General features: G+C 31.4%; 2 protein-coding genes across 5 annotated transcripts; one reads left to right on the plus strand and one right to left on the minus strand.

Moving 5' to 3' along the window:
- Nucleotides 1–2395: 2395 nt before the first annotated feature.
- LOC132714963 (juxtaposed with another zinc finger protein 1-like) lies at nucleotides 2396–15894 on the minus strand. 2 transcript variants are annotated; one of them, XM_060697903.1, is made up of 8 exons: nucleotides 15737–15894; nucleotides 15281–15353; nucleotides 14859–14962; nucleotides 13896–13995; nucleotides 10739–10870; nucleotides 10025–10190; nucleotides 9639–9659; nucleotides 2396–9243 (listed from the first exon to the last, which is right to left on the minus strand). In XM_060697903.1, exons 1-8 carry the CDS (start codon nucleotides 15840–15842, stop codon nucleotides 9013–9015), a joined length of 933 nt encoding a protein of 310 aa, XP_060553886.1. In that variant the 5' UTR covers nucleotides 15843–15894; the 3' UTR covers nucleotides 2396–9012. The 2 variants fall into 2 exon arrangements, with proteins under 2 accessions (XP_060553886.1, XP_060553887.1); XM_060697904.1 differs by lacking the exon at nucleotides 9639–9659.
- A 1185-nt stretch (nucleotides 15895–17079) lies between these two features.
- Nucleotides 17080–21981, plus strand: LOC132714964 (uncharacterized). Of its 3 annotated transcripts, none has more exons than XM_060697906.1 (6): nucleotides 17080–17163; nucleotides 17365–17437; nucleotides 18554–18610; nucleotides 19769–19819; nucleotides 20846–20942; nucleotides 21545–21981. In XM_060697906.1, exons 2-6 carry the CDS (start codon nucleotides 17396–17398, stop codon nucleotides 21706–21708), a joined length of 411 nt encoding a protein of 136 aa, XP_060553889.1. In that variant the 5' UTR covers nucleotides 17080–17163; nucleotides 17365–17395; the 3' UTR covers nucleotides 21709–21981. The 3 variants fall into 3 exon arrangements, with proteins under 3 accessions (XP_060553889.1, XP_060553888.1, XP_060553890.1); XM_060697905.1 differs by having other exon boundaries at nucleotides 17103–17206; XM_060697907.1 differs by lacking the exon at nucleotides 17080–17163 and adding an exon at nucleotides 17209–17255.
- The last annotated feature ends 295 nt before the right edge of the window (nucleotides 21982–22276 follow it).

The raw sequence follows: 22276 nt of genomic DNA on the forward strand, positions 1-22276 counted from the left end.
AGTGGTGTTAGGTGTTAGCTGTTAAATATCTATTGATCAAATATGGAGAGCTTAGTTGAACAAAGTTTTATGGTGTAGGTGATAATGTGAATGATATACTAGTACCTGTGCTGTCATGACAGAGTCAGGTCTTACTTATCTCTCAGTTTGAATTTTTGATACTGAAACCATTTTAATTAACAGTAAATCACAACCATGTTTCTTCATATGACACCAGTACTGGTTGGTTCCAGGAAGCAGGCTTGAAAGTGATCAAGTTGCAAGAATTTGTTTCACAATTGATCTTAAATAAATATGTTTGTACTAAACTACCAGAACAACATGAAATCATCTGTTTAAACAGTGGAGCAGTTACACATTGAAATCTAAAGTAATGGTGAAAAGAATAAAAGTCCTCAAGTCTGGTATTTTATACCTGCCTGTGCCCCTCAGGTGCCTACCTGTGCTGCAGGGAGGGACTTCCCTCCACCCATTTAGCAGCCCTCAGATGCTTACTTGTGTCTGGAATAATGCATGGAGGGTCTCTGGAGTTTTCCCTCATGTAAAGTAGGAAAGTCAAACTATGACCTTCACTTTGTCAGTGTGATATAACACGTGCCACCCCCATTCCCCCCCCCCCTCCACTCCCCTACTCCCTGCCAAAAAGCAAGAGTCCTTGACATATAACTATCACAAGTTTAATCAATTGGTTGTGAAATAATTGAACAAATGATTTATTTATGATTATTATGAAATGATTTGATTATATAATTATTACAGAATGTTTTTTTGGCATTAGTTCCATGCTGTGTTTGTCCATTAATGAATGACTGTTAATTATATTATAATTATATACATGTACCAGTTTCTAGCTTTACCATTTCATATATGATAGATTATGCAAAAAAATTTATGTTTCTATTTATAATTATCAAATGATTTTTCTACTCTGTAATCAATAAATTGTATTCTAAAGATAATCTTGTTTTCCTGTTTTATATATTTGACTGTTTGAATGTTGAAATCTGTTTTACCCAGCTGATAAGCTTCACCTCGAGTTGTAACGAAAAAGAATTCAGATACTTATTGGCCACCATAATTCCTATCTACATTGTACTTTCATTTTGCTTCTTTCTTGATTAGTTTTGAACATATACATGGGGTCTGTCATTACTTCTCAGCAAATTGGTAAGGTCCAGTCATATCAAAAATACCTGGGTAGAGTCCCTTTCTGATTAAACTTGTATATGCTTGTTCATTTAATTCACACATTTAATTATACATTTATACCATTAGAACACTGTAGCAGCAGCTTTCACTATCCCCCGCCGATGGAATCGGGAGGGGGGATATTGTTTTGGCATTGTCCATCCGAATTTTGTTTCCGCTCTAGTACTCTGCAACTACTGGCTGGAATTTAAGGAAACTTTATGGGAATCATCAATATCAAGAGGAGATGCGCATATCGTCGGCTTGTTCCAATCAGACCCTTTAACTCTGAGTTATGGCCCTTGATTAGTTATTCAGTATTCATATAGAGCAATAATCGTTTTTCGCGCTACATCGCTGCAACTACTAGCTAGAATTCAACAAAACTTTATGGAAACCTTCAATACTAAGAGAAGATATGCATGTTGTTGCCTTGTTCCGGTCAGACCATTTAACTCAGAGTTATGGCCCTTGATTAGTTTTTCAGTATGCATATAGAGCAATTTTGCAATTTCTTTTCAACTTTTGGATTAATTTCAACAAGACTTTATGGGAATCATCAATACGGAAAAGAAATTTGCATGCCTTGATAAATTTACATAAATACAGCCTTATGTCTCCAGTTGTGTTAGTAATAACCACTACTAGGCGAGGGATATAAATTTGCTTGCTATTCATTGTTCTCACAGTGGAAATGAACATTTTTAATATTTCATAAAAAAAAAGATTACTGTAAAAGAAGTTTTATACCCCAACTATTCGCGCTCAACAGTCTTAGAAATAAACAACATTGTATATACAGAGGTCAATGCCAAGGAAGTTACAAGTTGCATTTTTATATTACAGTTCAAAGAATAGCCACGTCAGGGTTCTAACCCTCACCCCTTAAATACATGGTGGGCATAGAACCACAAGACTATAATTTGTGTATAGCCAAAGGATACTGTGAAATTACAATTTTTTCAATAAAATGGAAAATAAAACATTCAGTTTAAAATAAAGTACGAAAGATTCTTTCAACTTCCACCAATCTTAACTTCCACGAACCACACTGGTTACAAACCCAGGAAGCAATCATTTGGCATGACTTAAAAGCACATGTACAGGACCCCTAATTTTTCAGTGGAACAGCAGCAGGATGGACGGACAAGGCCAAAGTTACAGCCATTTTGTTATCAGAGGGATCAGAAATAGTGAAAGTCTATAATTGGGTTTTTGTATTTTATTAACTATATAACAATAACAATGGTTCTACGACAGAAACCAATACTTGTACATTATTTCTATCAAATATTTATATACCATTCTACTTTCAACTTATAGTATAGTATAATGGAGTGAGAAAAATATAATGTTTCTAAAAGGAAAACAATAGAAAAATGAGAAAAAAAAAATAAACTAAAAAAATTATTTTCCACATTTAACAATAAATGATTTCTGCCAGTTTTATGGAATTAAAGTTATATACCAATGGGAAATAGTATGTGGAACAGAAGATTTATTTGAAGTTTTGCATTGAAATGACGAAAATATAAAAGAATAATCATGTGGTCTGATAATTTTCTGCACTATTTACTATTAAGCCTTTGAGATTTTTCCTAAAAATAAAAATAATGGTCTTGTCCAGACTGAAAGATGGACAAGTCCTTTAGGGTATTTAGCATGGTAAGTATTAAATTTGAAAACATTTTAACAAATTCTGCAATAACCATGTTAGTATGAAAAAATCAACAATTTTATTACTAAAAACAATTTTTTCCTTCTATATAAATGAAGGTAGCGTAGAATATTATCATAGCATATTATCAACAATCAGTTTATCAAATTATGCACCAGTCAATTGTAATATCTGCCCTCCACCCTCAAATTGTAACATCTGCCCTCCACCCTCCAATTGAAATGACTGCCCTCCACCCTTCCATTGTAACATCTGCCCTCCACCTTTCAATTGTAACGTTTGCCCTCCACCCTTCAAATGAAAGGACTGCTCTCAACCCTCCAATTGCATTATCTGCTCTCAACCCTCCAATTGCATTATCTGCCCTCCACCCTCCAATTGAAATGAGTGCACCCCACCCTTCAATTGTAACAGCTGCCCTCCACCCTCCAATTGTAATATTTGCCACCCACCCTCCAATCTTCCCTACACCCTAATTAAATCATGCATTGACTTTAAAATAATCAAACCCAAAGGAAAAGGCCCCAATCTGCAAGTACAACAGATAATATCTAAGCTAAATGTCCCCACAAAATTAGAGATATCATTGGCTAATTTGGCACAAAAACAAGACATTAACCAAGCAGAGTTGGGACTGACAGAAAGTAAAAACTTGGCTTGTTTTCTGGACTGCCCTTTGTTAGCTAGGGAGGGTGGAGTCTGGAATTACACACATTACCTGACTGGTGCATTACTACTATATATGAAACTTATATATCGTCATCTTAGTGCAATAATGGGTTAATACCTATTAAATTATATAAGTGATTAACCCGTTCTTGCAATAAGGTGAATTTTGATAATAATAAACCAAGAAAAAAAACTAAAAACACTCAGTTAACATATTATAATTGAAAAAGAACTGATATGGTAAATCATTCAACTTTTCAAAAAATTATAAAAATGATATTCAATTGCACATTATGAGAGAAAGAGATGTGTTAAATGTAAGTTTACTGATTTTCTACAAGAAATAAACTACAACAGAACAAATAGGAAAAAAATTACAACAATATAAAGACAATGAAGAACATGTATATATACATGATTCTGATGCTGAAAATATATAACAAGGAAAGTTATCAGGGACCTTTAGAGTAAAGTGTAGAATGAAAGTTACTCATATTAAAAATTAGTGAATTCTTCAAAATTTACAATATTTTCACTTCTAAAAGAATTTAATATTCAAAATATTAGCTCAGACACTGCAATGCTGCAAAGTCAAAATTCGATATGCCATGAAAAAAAGATTTGCACAAAATATGAAATTGAATCTTAGCTTTTTTACAGAAGCGAAAAAACATAAATATTTATTTCGTTTGTAAATGTAAAATAATCGACATTCATTAGTCATTTTCAAATTAGGAAATCTATATATGATAATTATATAACAAAGAATTAATACCAATTTTCTTATTATTTCTGTAATTTACAAAATGTTTGTTTGTTTTGTAGTAAGAACAAGCCTATTAAACCTTTTTCAAAGCTGAAAAAAAAATGTTGCAAACTTAAACAGCTTAATATCTTCTCTTTCTAAAACTATTACAAAATTATTATTCAGTACCATAAATCTAAGATATGTATATTTCTAACATATTTGAAACAAAAAGTATAGCATGCAGAAGAGAAAATTTCAGTAATTTCAGTAAAAACTAACAAATTCACTAGTAATAAATGTATTGTATATGCTTTGTCCCTACCATTAGTAAGGTTTCACATTATGTGAATATTTTCCATTTACTGTCGTTCTTTAACACAAGTTCTCAAGTTTTATTGCCATACAGATCTCTTAAAGAATATTGGAATCTTTATGATAAAATATACCTTGTAAGATTTCATTTTTTACTTGTCCTTGACCATTTGACCTTTGAGTGATTGTCGCCTTAGCAACCAGTATAAGGTCAAACCAGCCTCCATATCTACGCAATCTGATATGACTCTGTACTATTGGATTGCTGAATTTGTGACACTTAAGACTAATATAATATTTCAAAATTCAATTCCCTACAAGTGATAATGGACAGTTCCAACTCAAGATCCGGGCTAGTCCATTATATACAGTCTCAGGAAGGGGTCTAATATATATAAAAATCTAGTGGATATAATAAATACGAAAGAATGAGGTGAAAACAATCATGAAAGACAGAATTATTACAGATCATTTCTTCTGAAAATTAATACAGATTAAAAATATATAGAATATGTACGAAATATGAGAGGGGGAGGGAGAGAAAAAAAATATTGCAAGTTCAAAAAATGGTCCAGCCATTAGTTATACAAAAAGCAGGTATCATTTACAACTATAATGAAAAAAAGGGCAAGTTCATAAAAACAGCAGATTTATTATTTTTCATATTTATAAATACACCATATTTCACTCCCTCTAGGATTGATTATATATATGGATGCATGGTTAAACATTTTTAAGAATGATAAAAAAAATCATGGCTATAACATTTGAATAAAGCATGCTAGAAAACTACTTATCATAATAATAATAATGATTACAATTAATCAAAATATTAAAGAGCGCAATAAAAATCACAAATGCACTTTTAAGCTACTATAACATTATTATTGTTTATCATGATAAATATACAAGTCAATAATTAGAAGATACGCACCCTAATGCCTGAATGGTATAAGCCTTTTTTTGTTTTCAAGTGAAGAAAACAAATTGTAGTATTGAAAATTGTCTAAAAATCATCAACTTGTCACATAATTCTTATTCTACATACGATACTATATACAATACCTTTGCTTTTTGTACATTAAACAAGATTTGTTCATTTAATTTTCAATCCATACAACTGTTTTCCCACCCTGTTTATTTTCTAGCAATACACATCTTGGCATTGACCATAAATTTTCGTTTCACATACATTTTCAAGAAATATTCACTTATTACATATTCACATATTTTTAATTCAATTATTTCAACAAAGGCATCATACAGATTGTTTCTTTTACATATTATTATATATAATATATTGCACATATTTATATTTCACCGTGCCCTGACAAAACCAAAATAATGTGTTTGCAACCAGCATTATTCCAGACCAGCCTGCGCATCCTCGCAGTCTGATCAGGATCCATGCTGTTTGTTATCAGCTTCTCTACTTGTTATAGGGTTTGCAAGAGAACAGCATGGATCCTGATCAGACTGCGCGTGCTGGTCTAGATCTATGCTGGTCGCAAACGCATTATGTTGGTTTTGTCATGGCGCAGCTCATTATTATATTTCGACACATGGTGTCGACAAATTGATTAAACACAATGAATTACCTCAAGTAAAACACTGGACAATAAAGGAACACACTCAGACCATATATAACTGTATCACAAACAATTGTTTTTTGATCCATTTTTATATAATTTTGGCACAAAATATAACATAAAGAAAGACAATAAATTAAACAATTACACAAAATAATAACCTGTTAAGTTTATGCACACTATTATTACAAAGTTTTTTTTTTCCATATCTATATAATATATATATATATGCAAAACCTAATCATAACATCTAAACTAAAGAATAAATATATATACATATTAATAACTGTATGCATTGATAATTATTATTAAAATTTCTGTCACATTTCTATTATCGCAATTTATACATTTATAATCGTTATATTATAAGATTTTCCATTACATTATTATAGATCGTTATATAATAAGATTTTCCATCACATTATTATAGATAGTATTATCATTAAAGACCTTGAATGAGGCTTTTGACATGACAGGACTGGAAATATTTTTCAGAGATTTGTCTACCATGCCCTGTAACTTGTGTACGAAGTTTCTGATCATTCCCTTGTTCCACATTTTCCAGAGTATTAATTTACATTGTGCAAAATGACCAAAAAAGGAAGTGTTTTTCTAAGAATCGCACACAAAAAAGATTTGCAATGTAATTTTGAGTATATACTTGTTAAATTTTGCACATTTTTTTCCATTTTAAATGCTTCACTTGATTTATGTAACAATTTCAAACACTAAATTTCCTATTTTATAATATAATTCTCTAAGGAGGGAAGCAGTACTTAAACCGCCCCTGCCTTAAAAAAAAATCTCAACAGTGTGTCAAGACACTAAATCAAATTTAAAAAAAAGAAAGAACTGACAATTTAACTAAATGAATTGACTGGTCAGAGATCTTGATTTCAATTATAAAATCACTGCAATTTTCTTCATAAATTTATAATTACTTTTTTTATTAGAAAAAACAGGCTCGAATCTTAACACTGAGATTGTAAAAACAAGTTGTACCTTATTGATGTACATCAAATCTCCCTAATATATAATTTATATATTTAAGTAATTTTTTAGTTTGGTTAGTCAAATTTTATTGCTGACTGATTCACTTAGTACATTGATATGTTTTACATTTTAATCATATATTTTTCAAATTCCTTTCTCCACACAGAAAATTTAATCATGTAGTAATAACATACTCTCATTGTGAAGTGCTGTGCTGTGCACTTTACAGGTGGCTTGAATAATTAAAGTGAAAGCTTAAAAAGTACTTACAATTTAATAAAAAAAAAATCATCAAAATTCATCACTAAAAGGGTAAAGAGCAGACTTCAAATGATACTTTCTTGAATTTAAGCTGTGTTTTTCAAACATCCATTTGTTTCATCCTAAATAAGATATTGCATTTTTTATTTTTATCTTTTGTTTACTTCCGTTTTTCCATTAAATTTCAATCTGCTGAATTTGTGTCACTGATTCACCTGTGTTTTAAATTGAAACAGTCCATTTAAAATTTAATAGTAGATACTTGGGACAAGTTCATTAAAATTTAATAGATTTCACCATCATAATACAAAAACTGAGTAACCAACCAGAACACAGTAGTCTGTGTTCTTGTTGACCTGGCTCTAGATTGGTGGCAAAGGCTAATCTCATTTTCTGGTTCTAGCAGGTTAAGGGTTTATTACTGACAGGATAAAAAAAATGAATGAGTCAAAATCAAGAAAACATCATTTGGTCAAAGGGTACCTAAAAATAATTCCTATTTGTTGATTAAAGAAAAATCCAGAATTGTTCCTAGAGTGGACCTAAGGAGTTACTTTTTTTATTGAAATCTATACTGTTTCCAATGTAAAATAAGATGTCTCCTCAGATCCCCCAGACAAAAGCAAAACTTTAACAATAACATTAACGTAAGTACTGATAAAAGTTTTGAATTCTTTTTTTTTGTGTGTTTATAAATTTATATATATATGAATTATGTTTACCCCTTCACAACATAACTGACAATATCTAAAGGCACACTAACTAATTAATGCTTTTATTATCTTATAAATTTTTCGTTGCTGAATGAACTGTGAAGCAAAGTGGAAACAAAATTGAATTGAAAAAAAAAAAAAACTGTGAAGATAGGTATTGTAAAATCTGCATTCTGATCAAGATGCAGGTTACACTAGTATAATATATAATGAAGCAAAAAAGCTCGTAAAAATACCGCATTAGGAATACGGATAAAAAATGTTGGTTTAAGTTGGTAATACATTTTTCAAAAAAAATAATTTTCACATGGAAAAAGAACTGTTAAAAAAATAATGTCTGGCTCAAAATCTATCAAATAATTATCTGAGTTAGGGAAATTTTAATGTCAATTTCATGTAACTGTAAAACCAACTTCTTTCTTCCATATAGCCTAATTTATAGCTTCACATTTGTGCATGAAATATTTCTTAAAATGTATCAACTAATAATGCTTGACTGGTTATTGATTTAGGCCAATTTTATGTTCAAGATTCTTTAAAATAAGTCAAATTTAAATGTTTAGGTTGGTTTTTTGCTGTAGTTTTTTTTAGCTTTAAGCTATACAACAAATCCAACTTACTTTACTTACAGAAGTAAATAGGAAAATTTTGTTGTAGAAAAAGATAAATTTGTGTATTGTTTACTAAATAGAATATTTCTAATTTCAAAGTAGCACATAAACTAAACACCCTGTATTGAAATCCGGAAAAAAATAATACATTTAAATTATCTCACCCGTGCCAAATAGCACCAAACTTTACATTTTGTTACTACTTTCAAAGTAACAGAAGTACATCAACAATGTCACCAAACTTCCAGCCTCATTCTGATTTCATATCTACTGATGTCATCATCTCTGTCTGTGGACAGCCAATCAGCTGCAGTGTTGCTCCAGTGCTTGCTAGAGTGATCTGCCCCTGTTTTGTTGTTGTCACGGTGACAGGTACCAGATTGAGGCTGGTCTGTGTTAAAGTACCAGTGGCAAGAGCTGACTGAGCAACAGAAGGTGGGACGGAGAAAATGGCATTAGTCATGAGAGGGGAAGAGGATACCTGAAATAAAATACAACATTTTACATATATAGGTCAATACATGCAAGGTCAAGGTCACTAAAGATGATGAAATATCCAGATTTAGTCTGTAGAGTATCTCCTATATGCATAGAAGAATTTTTATAATACTTTATAAAAAAAGTTCACCACCATGAGACGTATTGCTCCACATACATGATTAGTGAATACTTTAGATTGCTGCAATAAACAAGTTTTGTTTATTTCATAAAATTGATTAAAATTGTCTCTTCACTTTTGTGACTGCTTGATTTAACAAGACCTGTCTGCCGACAGCACATTAAATCATACATATTAAGCCTCAGAAATGTATACAAGTTTATTTTTCCTGTAAAAAGAGGCAAACAATATTCCTACTATTTTTATAATGGACTTACATTTTGTAAGAAACGTATCACCTGAAATAGCCCAAAATATGTAATTATTTATGAGAAAGTTAGCAAAATGTAAACAAAATGGTATTTTGACTTCCATATAAAATATTAAATCAGTATAACTGAATTTATTTGCAGTAATGCAAAAGAAGCAAAAGATTGTTCAGCCATATGAGCAATAAAGTACCTTTTGCCGGCTTAAAAGGACACCAAACAGTAAGAATTCATGAAAAATAACAATTTTCTAGGCTGAATGGGCCTTTTAGAAATCACAAACCACCACATTTGAGGGTAAACTGCCTCAAATAAATTCAATATTATGTAACATATTTACATATTAAACATGTGACAAAGGAAAGCTAAAATCATTGAAAACTGATATAACATACCTGCTGAGAACTGGGCGTCACTGTAGTGGAGAGAGTGACAGGTGTCGTCTGCTTGAGCAAATCTGTTGTCGAGTGTTTCACTATCATGTGTGCACGAAGTTTCTGGGCTGTTCTGTAACTCTTGCCACACTTACACTTGAATGCCTTCTTCACCCTGCAGAATAAGCTACAAGAAAAAGAGGAAAAAAAATTATATGTATGTTCATTCTTGAAAATACTCACTGTATCCGATTTCACTAGATCTTGTAGATCATATTTCAATATGCTAGCTTTTAAGCATTGTTAGAATAATAAATCATAATTTTATCCAAATAAAAAAAGAAAGAAAATGAAACATGTCTGGAATTGTTAATGGATATAAAAACTTAATTTACAACAATTCCCAATAAAAAGATTTAAGACTTTTCTCAGAAAAAGGAATTTGTCTGAAAGCCTATATATATTTTGACATAAATGGGGCCTCTATGGCCAAAATGGTTATGGTTGCTTACTTTCAAGTAAAAATTAACCTTCTCTACTGTTGGTTCAAATCAAGCAAGGGACTGATTAGTGGTTCTACTTAGGTACACTCTCATGCCTTTAGTATAGGCATGAAGAGGCTCCAAAGTTCTTCCTACACCATTAAAACTGAAAGGCTGCCACATCACCTTTACAGTGCTATTAAATGTGCCTTAAAACCCAACAAACATTAATATAACGATATAAATATCTCACCTGGAATCTTTTCTATGCCCATGTCTAGCATGGTACTTCATTCCATTGACATTCTTGTATCGTTTTTTACAGCCAGGTACCGGACAAGCAAATGGTTTGTCCACGTCTCCATCCTTCAAATTCTGCATCATACTGCAAACAAATTATCATTGTTAAATTCCTTTATTGTAAGCAGTGATAATGTTTGTAAGTGTATACATTCAGTATGTATCCAGGACAATATATACATACATGTACTTGTGACGGACGCTGTATTGTAGGTAGCTCAATTTTTTAAATTTTGTCATTCCTTAAAATTATTATGGTACATAATAAATAAGTTCCATATTTAAAGACTCCACTGAGGTCAAAAAAATTAATGAGTGAATTTGAATTACATTATTTTAATCATTTTATGTAATTCAAAGCTTGTATCATAGTGTGTTTTAAAAATGAATAAATTAATATTAAATAAAAAACAGGATTCCTCTTTCTCCTGAATCACTTTAAATTATTTGAGCCGCGTCATGACAAAACCAACATAATGGGTTTGCGACCAGCATGGATCCAGACCAGCCTGCGCATTCGCGCAGTCTGATCAGGATCCATGCTGTTCACGTACCAACTCTATTACATGTGAAGAAACTGATAGCGAACAGCATGGATCCTGATCAGACTGCGCGGATGCTCAGGCTGGTCTGGATCCATGCTGGTCGCAAACCCACTATGTTGGTTTTGTCATGACGCGGCTCATTTTTACTTGAAGTCATAAAATTTCTTTAGCATTCAAATAAAACCATCACCCTTTCAAACAAATAAAAAATTGCATCTCATCCTCGGAAAATTAATAACAACATCAACTTAAAACAAAGTATTTGAAAAGGGAATAAAAAAATAATAGTTTCAATTATTTAATGATACAATTCTTGTTCCATATGATTCACATAAAGGCAGGGAGCAATTTTTGTTGAAATTAGACCCTTCCATTATTTAATAGTAATACCACTATGCACAGAAACTAAATATAACATGTCAACTCCACAAAAATCAATATTTAAGTGTCAGAGTTACTGCTCTATTATCAGTTTTTTCTTTCTTCCTCATCTATTTATGATACAATTAATACGTAACATTTCGTGCCGTTACCAGATAATCACACCATCTTAAATTCTCACAGTTATTTATTTCTACCTATATTAATCAATACATAGCTAGTAGCTAGAGCACTGACTGTACAGTTAACTTAGCGACGGACTGCTAATTATCCTATGACAAAATCAATAATCGTCTTTGCATAATAACTTCTCCTTATCGTCTCTCTATCTCATATAAAATAAAAATATATCTTAACTCTAATCATGCTGAATTTGTTTAAAATTCAGTAGCAGTTCAGAGACTTGACAAAAGTGCAAGGCAAACTTGGCTCTTTGTGACAAAGGCAAATCATAAATCAAAAGGTAGAGAAGCAATGACCTTGACCCCTAAAAGATTTTATTTTTCTTTAATATTTCCTTATATTTTTATAATTCACAACTTGGGTAAAACTGGCAGTTTTTAAAAGTAAAATAAATAATATTGTGTTATTTGTAGTTTTATAAAGAAACGAAAAGGCTTTTAGGGAGGTCTGGCAGTGCTTTTCTATGGCCAATTTGGGGCTGAAATTCGAGCCCCGTTCCCCTGCCCAAAATGTCTATTTAATTAAAAAAAAAAATTGTATATCTATTTTATTACAATAGTGAAATAGTTAGCCAAAAAAGTAATGGTATAATACATGTTTCACAATTTGACCATCAATTCCATTTATGAATTTCCCCACTTTTCCCCTCTTCAACACAATTTCCCCTGTCACTATTCCCCTACAAGTGAAGAAATCCTTAAATTAAGCATTAATCCTGAATACTTTTACCTTATGTTTCCATTAACTTAATAAATACTTATATTTACGCAGTAGAAACATTGCTGAATAATTGATTGCTCAGGCTTCCAAATTTTGAATTACCAGTGCATTTAAAACATGAATTATTTATACAAATATAAAGTTTATACAATAGTCTGACATAGCTAGCTGCAATATTCCATTTTCTAATACAAATAAATGCAACAAAAAGGCTCAAAAAATTAAAAAGATTCATATACACAGCAGTTTTAAAGGCACAGTATTCCTCTGAAATAAATTGTTACAAAATACATTGTAAGAAAAGAAAAACACATTTAAATAAATAAATAAATAAATATGAATAAATAAATAAATAAATAAATGGTTTTAGAGCATGTTATATGTCTGTGCTTATCACATGAAGAAAGTAGAGCTGAATGTAAAATTATTTGTCATGTTAACAAAGTAGTACATAGACTTGAGACTTCTATACAAAATACTTAATATATATAACTGTAGTCATTGCAAAAGGGCAACAGAAGCTAAAGATTGCTTTTGGCCAATGAACTTCTTTTTGGAAACAAAATAACAGGACACCAAAAATAAAAAGCTTTTGAGTAATAAAAATAAAAGAAATAAAATATAAGCATTTCTGGGACTTGATGGGCCTTTAATAACTTGAAGCTCATGATAAATTAGGGCACTTGTGATTAAAACTATTTTAGAAGGCATTAATATTTTACTATACCCTATGCAAGATATTTACTATGCTAATTTAATACACAACATCAAAAGTATTTTTACTCAGACTATTGGATAATGCTTTTGCCTGAGGGCAAGAATATATTACCTCATAATTAATAATTAATAGGCAATCAATATGCTAAGTGAAGTAGTTGAGCTGTTCATTCAATAAAAACAATTGTATTACAATATGATCATGACTGCATTATGCATACATACATATACATGTATCATAATTGGTAAATCAAATTTATGTTTCCCCATCATCAATTCCTGGCATTTTTTCCTTATTTAGTTAGAATGCTAACAGGGTTTTTAAAAGATTGATGATCCATTCCACTATTTTGTTAGTCCATGGATGAACAGTGTTACAGCAAGACAAACAAGGGTAAATCTATATGCCCCACTCCCCTTAAGTAGTTTAAAACAGGAAAATTTTGCTTCAATTCACCACAACATTATTCAAGGCAGGAAAACATGATGAGAACATTATACATTCTCAACTAATGAAACCATTCACCAGTGTTAATATCAGCTGATATAATAAAATATACATACCCAAGTATCAGCTCGGTGGTAAATTCTTCCTGTGTTGTGTACGAGTCATCACTATCTTCATCCTCGCTGCAAATATCATCATCATCACCTAGATCACTACCTGTATACACAAATAAATAATGCAGAAATGTCAGTGATAACTCTTCACATCTATGACATTAATTAAAAACAATAAATTAACCATTACCATATCAACTTTGTATTATAGATTTGTTCAGTTTTAATTTGGAAGGTGTATGAGAGGGGCTAAAAAAATTACATATTAAATGTTGCAGTATTTTCTGCAGTATAACATGATCAAAATGCAAAATTTGTACTTAAATTGAGTTATTCATTTTGATTTGTGAAATATGCAGTGAAAAATAGCAAAATGGTGTGTTGATTTATACATTCCTCGAGATAGATTTCTCCAGTCTGCTCAAAGCAGGATATATTAGTTTAACTTTATACATATTCATTACAGCTCAACTGTGATGAAAAAGCTAAAATGAATCACACTCAAAATAATTTTCTGGGGTAAGCAGTTCTGGTACCATATAAGGACACATGGTCATGACAGCTAAAGAGCTCAAACCAGCAAATACTAGGTTGGGAGCCAGACAACTTAACCATTACACCACTGGTGAGTTGTCTGCCCCCTCACTTTTAATAAAACAGTTCTGTAAAAGGTACCAACTAGTGCTACATGTATTTATAATAATAAATTGAATGATTCTTTAGTCCTATTTATAATATTTAACTAAGATTCATTCCTAAGCTTTGACAATTACAGTGTAACCTCTGCAGAGAAGCCCTCTCTCCAGCAATAACCTCTATAACAACAACATTAATTTTTCCTAAACTTAAGTCTTCACAATAGAAACAACCATAATCAATGCTCCCAAAGGGTGTACCATGATGATCTGCAGATGTTGAACTTGATTGAAACATTTAGTTTTTTTAATAATTTATTTAAAGACTCACTTGTAGGTGTTGAGCTGCGGATAGATGGCGGAGAAGGAACTCTTGATTTTGCCTTTTTCTTGTGATCTGCGTCTTTTCTTATTGGTACACCTTTGGCAAAATGTCTGTAAAAATTCTTTTTAGTTTTACATTGAGCCAGGCAGAAAAAGAAAATATTGTAAGTTACTATGTATAATAAAGATAACTTGTCTTATTTTGTCTTAAACATGGTCATTATTTTATAACTACAATTAATCACTATCAATAATTTAAAAATTGAACTCATTCCAACAGAAAGCTATTATCAATAAATGAGGGGATTTACTTTGTACTTCCTTCTAGGTACAGATAAATTACTTCCTGGAGATAACACAAAATTTCATGATTACTGCTAACTAGACATATATCTATATGTTCTGCAATATGTGAACTTAAATGCTTACTTAAGAATATAACTGAGTGCTAAAGATGGTGGCTGTTGTCCTTCTTGTTTTTCTAGTATTTTAGGATCTGCATCTGTTGACAGACAATTAAATATAATTAATGGAATACATGTAATCAACAAAGATGTGTTCAAGTCATAACCTAGATATTAAAACAGCTGATTATGACATATATTTAGAAAAAGAACGTAGATCACCTAATGTATATTAGTAAAATAAATCATTTATCTCTTTAACGTACATTAACAGTCAGAAAATTAACATTTAAATCAAAGAAAATCAAAATGCTAAATCTACTTTCAGTTTCGGATTGACCTACTTTTTTGACAGCTGATCTCACTAAAACCGGAAGTGCGCAAATTCCCCGCAATTAAGTGTAAACATCGACAGATAGTGGCTTTTAAATCAATTTCTGAACACCCTATACCCATGTTTTATATCACATAAGATTCTTACCAATATGTGAGTCCTCGATGTGGTGTATAAGATCAGCTAAAGATGAAAAGGCACGTCCACAACCCTGAAATTTACAATTATTGAGAAGGAACACCGCCATTTGCATGTAAATATAACCTCGTTTTGAGGCTCATTAGCATAAACACCAGCCAGCAGAATGAATCTTTTTTCGTAAATTAATTAACTTTCTATTCGCAAGTACTCAAATTCAAGACAAAATATCATTTATAATGCAGATCAGAAGTTTTCGTTCCACAGATTTCTTAAAAACGTAAAAAATAAGGTAATTTGTTTACTACTGAGAAATATGTACAACAAATCGCAGATCAATACGTGACAATTTCATGTACATAAATGCTGAATATTGTTATTTCCATGCAAATAGCTAAGCCTAATCACGACTCTAATTATCATACTTAATAACTTAAAATTGTTAGATATATCATGTCCATTGACTCAATAGATGCATTGTCTAAACTTGAAGTAGTAAATCTAAAAGTTTTTTTATTCAATAAATCAGGCGGACAGACGAGCACATTACATGATTCACATTACACAACCTACCTATGTGGAAAATAGCTTGGGTACTTACCTGGATTGATATGCACCAGTCTTTATAAAAGTGTTATAACACATGACACATATTTGTGTTTTTTTTCACACAGTCTCTAATTAATTCACGACTTTAATAACAGCAGTGTCTATAATCTAATCTACATCACATCGGACGGTTATGCAAGTTATCGCCCACGCAAAACTGCGAACTATCTTTAAGTTTTACTTTAGACGGGGTTGATTTTCTCTGCAGTTGACCCCGGTCAATGGTAACACCAAAAGACAAGTCCATTATATAAATCCATCAAGAACATTTATTCAACTTGAGATTTCATGTACTGAAAACTTATCAAGCCACCGCCGGACGTCAGGGAAGGCCAATTACTGTAGTACTTCTACATGCACGTGCATCTGCGCACGGATATCATTTCACATGGACTTAAAATTATTGTTCTTGCATATGTTTTCTGTTGTATTATGGGTCTGTTTATTAATAAGTACACAGAAATTGTTCTGAATATATACATGAGGCGTGAAAGAAGTTATTTAAACAGACTTTAAAATCAAGCCGAGTTTGCAATTTTCATATTGTTGTTTGAGGGATTAGATCTACCCCCTTTTCCAGATTTCTTTATGGCTTTTGAAATTGCTTTTTAATAAATTACTCAGGCCTACCGTTCTTTCTGATTATATTTCTGTGAATTTGAACTCACACCGTGCGTGTTTTACAAAAATGCACTTAAATTTATTATCACAGCCTGTTAAAAGTCTCAACCCTGAGTACCGTATTGAGGATAGTGAGTTAGACCGGATATTTTATTGACGCATGCGCAGTGAGCTTTCTCCTTGTTGGTTGCAAAGGTTAGCGTTTGGTAAGCACAAAGTTTTCACTGTCATATCTGGATTTATCTTGGTGTTAGTAGAACATCGCGGTCTATACTTTGTAAAATTATTTCTATAACGGGTAAATGCAATAATTAAAGCGACTGCAATCAGTAATTTATTCGTACTTTCGCTTGATATTATGAATTATTATGTAGTAGTTACCGGTAAATCTTATATTTTATTTTCAGGCTTTGGTCGTATCGTAAATCACACATAAAAATGTACTGTTCAAGAATTGTTGCCCCAGCAACCAGATGCCTGGTAAGTGTTTTCGTACTTGTTTTGCATGCTTTTGAATTATGACATTCGTTTAGTTCTTTGGAAATTGAAAAATTCTTTTGAGGTCAAATAGGTTGCGGACAGCCATTTTTTGACAAGAGGATCGAAATTTTCTATCTATTGGAATTTAAAACGGTATGCTCATGCTTTGACAGTTACACTTATTGCAAGTGAATGGTAATTTTGAAATAATTACATTGTTAAAATGGCTTTATGGAAAGTAAAGTGGTTATAAGCAAGATTTAGACAACTTTTGACCTTGAAATTTTGCAAAACTTCTCATTTTTACTGCCTAGCAATGTTAGTTCAGTGTTATTTAAACAAACCTATCCCTTTTCGTTTGTATGGGAATATGGTTGAAAAATATTTTTGGGTTAATATGAAAGTTGAAACCATTTAACTGTTAATGACCCTTGTCTCTTGTGTAGACCATTTCATTTTCTTGTCGAGTGAATCTTGTGAATTAAATTCATTTTCTGAGCTTAAAAGTAATGTAATGGGCCCTGAAATGTATGTGTGTGTTACTGGAAGAAATGAAATGTTCTGTTTTGGGTGTTGTCATTATGTCCTTTGATGTGACATTTTACCCCACCCACTTGGCAACAAACTTGATCATTGTATCATCGCCATGTTAATTTGCTTTGGTTCAAAGATAAAGTTTACATCTCATTCTGACATTCTGGTGGATGCATCCGCTGGACCAACAACAGCAGTGCAGAGCTATATATAGTTCATAATTCAAGGGTATTGACTGTTGAATAATTACTGCATCATAGGGGTCATATTGTAAAGTACCCATACAACTGCCAATGTTGCTTCACCAAGTTATAACAATACTTGTTCTTGTAGACAGATGTTATTCATAAATGGAGTTTTACTTGACAGAGTAATTGAATAAATTGGTATTTGTTCTGTGATAGAAGTGGTCTTCTAAATGACATATACCCCACCCGCAGACACTTTACTTAATTTTGTCAAAAATAATTGCAATTAATTATTTATCCAATTCACTGATTGAAGAAAGACTGTATTTTATTCATTAACTCTTTGAATGAAAGAAAAGTGTTACGTCTAAGTAATATTAATGTTTAATTGTAGGTTTCGAGTGGGAGCAAAGCCATCAGACCAATCAGTAGCACAGTTGTATCAAAAGATGTAAGTATTCACTATTGTCGATCATTTCTAGAGTTATTTTAGTAGTGAGTAAATGGGTACATAAGTGGTGATGTGAAAGATCCTGATAAACATATCTAAAAACTATTTTATGGATTTGATTCTTTTGAAGCATTTTAAATTGATAAATTGTGGAAAGTAGTTATTTAGGTTGCTGAATATTATCAGGTCTAGGATTTCATGATATTTATGGACTGTCACTAGTGTCAGTAAATTTATGGATAGTCTATAAATTTAAAGATTTTTCAGTCCATAAATTTACAGATCCTCAATGTTGAATTTGCTATTTTTAGTTTTATACTAAAATCCGCAGCTTAAAACAAGTTGTTATATTGATTGTTTCTATTAACAAAGCTAATGAGATAAGTTTCATCTTTGTATGATGACTTTGAAATTTTTGTTAAAAGTGAAAATTGAAAGTCAACAAATTGTTCTGAATCTTATCATACTGTTACATTTAATCATATAATCAGTAAATTTATTCTTATTAGCCTGCGGTTTTTAATTTAAATACAACTTATACTATTTTCGCATTTAATGTCTATAAATTTACAGATAGAAAAATCTGTAAAATTATAGATGGTCCATAAATATACAGACTGTCCGTAAATATCATGAAATCCTAGACCTGATTATAGCTCTTCAGTAATGAAGGTTTGTAAGTCTTTTGAATATCCAATTTGGACATGTATTTAAATGGATCATGTTTTGCTCAATTACAGTGTAAGAAATTAGGATTTGAATCGACTAGGCTGGTCTGACTACCAAATTGGAATATTCACTAGCCTAAAAGACATTTCACTGGCACGATTCATTTGTTTAAAACAGTTGTTTATATTGCCTCTGAAAATGCATTAGCCTATTCGGACTTGTTACTGTGAAAAGTTGGTAGCCAGAGGTATGGAGCTATTTGACTACTGCTAATTTCGAACACTGCAATTATCATCCTTATTAACTATTTAAGAATATTAGGTGTTGACACATTGGGAATTTGATGTTGCTAAATTGGAGTGAATTGAATTGTAATTTGATGAACTAGTCTTCTGAAAACACTAAATTATTAAAAGCTGGTTATCAAAAATGTTGCAGATATTTGTTATAAAATTTTTTACATTTACTGAAATTTCTTTGTATTTTCAGAACTCAAACCTTAGTCTCTCACCAGTTACCACAAATGCTCTTATGAGCCAGGTAAATATCTTTTTGTTGTTTGAATCTTTATAATAAGAGTTTGACCTGCATTGATCAGCATTAAAATGTTTGAAAGTGAATTGTCAAATGTATATAACCATAAGATATATGGATAAAGTATGGATCAGACTTGACAGAGAAAAACTAGCTGGTCATACTATATTGTTTCAGACAATCAAATACAAATGTATATTAATTCTATGTTTTGTTATCATATTCTAACAACATGCCAAGTTGAAAGAAATTCTATAGACAGTGATTTTTTTACCTCTGCATCCTGAGTCCAGGACTCATTGAATTTGCTGTGGATGCAAAGTTTCAAATAATGTGCATCTTTTGGATGCATACTTTTTCTGAGTAGGGAGTCCTGTCTGACAGGAATTTGGTAATAAATACCAAATTGTGTTCAAGTTATGTCAATCATATTCTAGGTCTGCAATTCTTCTACAGATAAGAAATAATAATGTGCTATACTATAGATAAGCATAAGAATATTAAGGAAAATGAAGTTTTGATTAATCTCAAACTAAATTAATGGAAATAAACTTATAAAATTTATTAGATAGTTTTGAATAATTTCAGGATCAGAAGCATTATAATTAATGTAGAAATCAAATTCATTTTTTTCTTCATTCCATTGTTAATATACCTTTCATATCACTAAAGCAATATTAAGCCTTGTAACTTGGATTTGTCGACTAAATTTTGGGACTCATAGATTTATAGCCCAGCGAGTCCTTGGACCCACACTGATGAAGTTGTAAAAAAAATCACTGTATAGAACGGTTTTAATTTTGCCTATGTCTTTATGAAACCTTTTTAAAACGGCCTTAATAGTCCGTTTTTATGTCCATATGATATTTATGTACAAAGTAAATTCTTGAAAATTTCTACTTACCTGTACAGACTGTGGGAAAACTGGGCAATACTAACTGATTTTGCCACCCATCGTGAATAAGCAATTTTCTTGGTGTACATTTTAATTTTTTAACTGATTTTCTATGAAAGCATTTTATTTTTTTGCAGCTTAGAAATTTCCAGACCAGTGTAGCCAAACGTGATATTGATCAGGCTGCCAGATACATTGGAGCTGGAGCTGCCACTGTTGGAGTAGCTGGATCAGGTTTGTAACCTTATTACTTTTACAAAACAGCATTGCAACTAAAGTATATTAATTTTGGCAGTTTTTATAAATACCATTAAATATTCCAAATTCTGTACAATTTGATGAAATCAAAGTTGTTTAAACACTTCATGTTGAAATATCTTTTTTGTCAAAGAAAAATTTGGGTTGATTTTAATTTGTGTGAAAATTGCACTTTTCACAATTTCAAGAAAAAACAATTTGTTTCACAAATCAAGAAAATGTTGGGCCACATTCACAATTTTAGGGGGAAAGCCAGCTTTAGAACATTTAGATTTGGTTCAGGTAGTTTAATGGTAAAAAGGAAGGAAAGTAAAAGAAATATTGTACATGCCTTATGGCTATCTGAAGCTGAGAAACTCTGAGAACTGTAGTGTAGAGAGAAAAGAACTTATCAATGTTAAATAGTTAAAACTTTGCATTTTGATACAGTAATATAATGACTATTGTTTGGAGCGTATATTGCATTTTTGTTTCCAGAAATCTGATACAAATTGGTTGGTTTTGATCATTTGAACTAAGTATCGTACTTCATACATATAAATGACAATTCTCACAAAAACTGGTATTGTTTATTTCAGGAGCTGGTATTGGAACAGTATTCGGCAGCTTGTGTATTGCTTTTGCTAGAAACCCATCAATGAAACAGCAGTTGTTTGGTTACGCCATCTTAGGATTTGCCTTGGCTGAGGCTATGGGTCTTTTCTGTCTTATGATGGCCTTCATGATCGTCTATATTCTATAAATTATGCATTCTATAGACAATATTTTTGTTTGGTTGACTAATACATTATAGTGTGTGAGAGTAAAGTTTAAAACTATCGAAAACTGGTAACAGTGCTACAGGGAACAAACGATAATCCAGTTCTCATTTTGTGATAAATGCTCTACATCCGAGCTGTAAAATGTGCTTATTTATACGAAACGATTGAATAGATCAACTTTCTTTTTGGATTATCACAAAAGTTGTAAAAGTTTTACAAAAATAGAGAAAATAAAATATGTTAAAGATGTGAAAGTTGGTTGTTCTATGAAGCTTTTAACTTCACCCGCTTGGTTTGGGAAATAATTATGCCCTTTCGAAGAAGAGGGTTATATTGTTTTGCAAATGTTCGTCGGTAGACCACATGGTTTTCGCTGATTATCTTCAAAACTATTATCACAAAGTCTTCATATTTGACATACTGATTAATGATAACTAATAGATGACCCCTATTGATTTTGGGGCCAAGGTCACGGATGCCTTAATGTCTGAATGGTTTCCACTGATTATCTTGAAAACTATCACGGTCTTCATATTTCACAGACAGTGA

This window comes from Ruditapes philippinarum, unplaced genomic scaffold (assembly GCF_026571515.1).
Source record: "Ruditapes philippinarum isolate M1 unplaced genomic scaffold, ASM2657151v2 ctg371_1_1_1_1, whole genome shotgun sequence".
NCBI lineage: Eukaryota > Metazoa > Mollusca > Bivalvia > Venerida > Veneridae > Ruditapes > Ruditapes philippinarum.

Excerpts from the sequence above, each read along its gene's own strand:
- LOC132714963 (XM_060697903.1), bottom strand. The coding sequence starts at position 15,842 with ATGCAAATGGCGGTGTTCCTTCTCAATAATTGTAAATTTCAGGGTTGT. Across the intron at positions 10,871-13,895 it reads ACCACCGAGCTGATACTTGG|TATGATGCAGAATTTGAAGG; the intron begins GTATGTATATTT and ends ATTTGTTTGCAG. Across the intron at positions 9,660-10,024 it reads TGACGCCCAGTTCTCAGCAG|GTGATACGTTTCTTACAAAA; the intron begins GTATGTTATATC and ends GGGCTATTTCAG.
- LOC132714964 (XM_060697905.1), top strand. The coding sequence starts at position 17,118 with ATGCGCAGTGAGCTTTCTCCTTGTTGGTTGCAAAGGTTAGCGTTTGGT. Across the intron at positions 17,207-17,364 it reads ATATCTGGATTTATCTTGGT|GCTTTGGTCGTATCGTAAAT; the intron begins GTTAGTAGAACA and ends TTTTATTTTCAG. Across the intron at positions 18,611-19,768 it reads GCACAGTTGTATCAAAAGAT|AACTCAAACCTTAGTCTCTC; the intron begins GTAAGTATTCAC and ends TTGTATTTTCAG.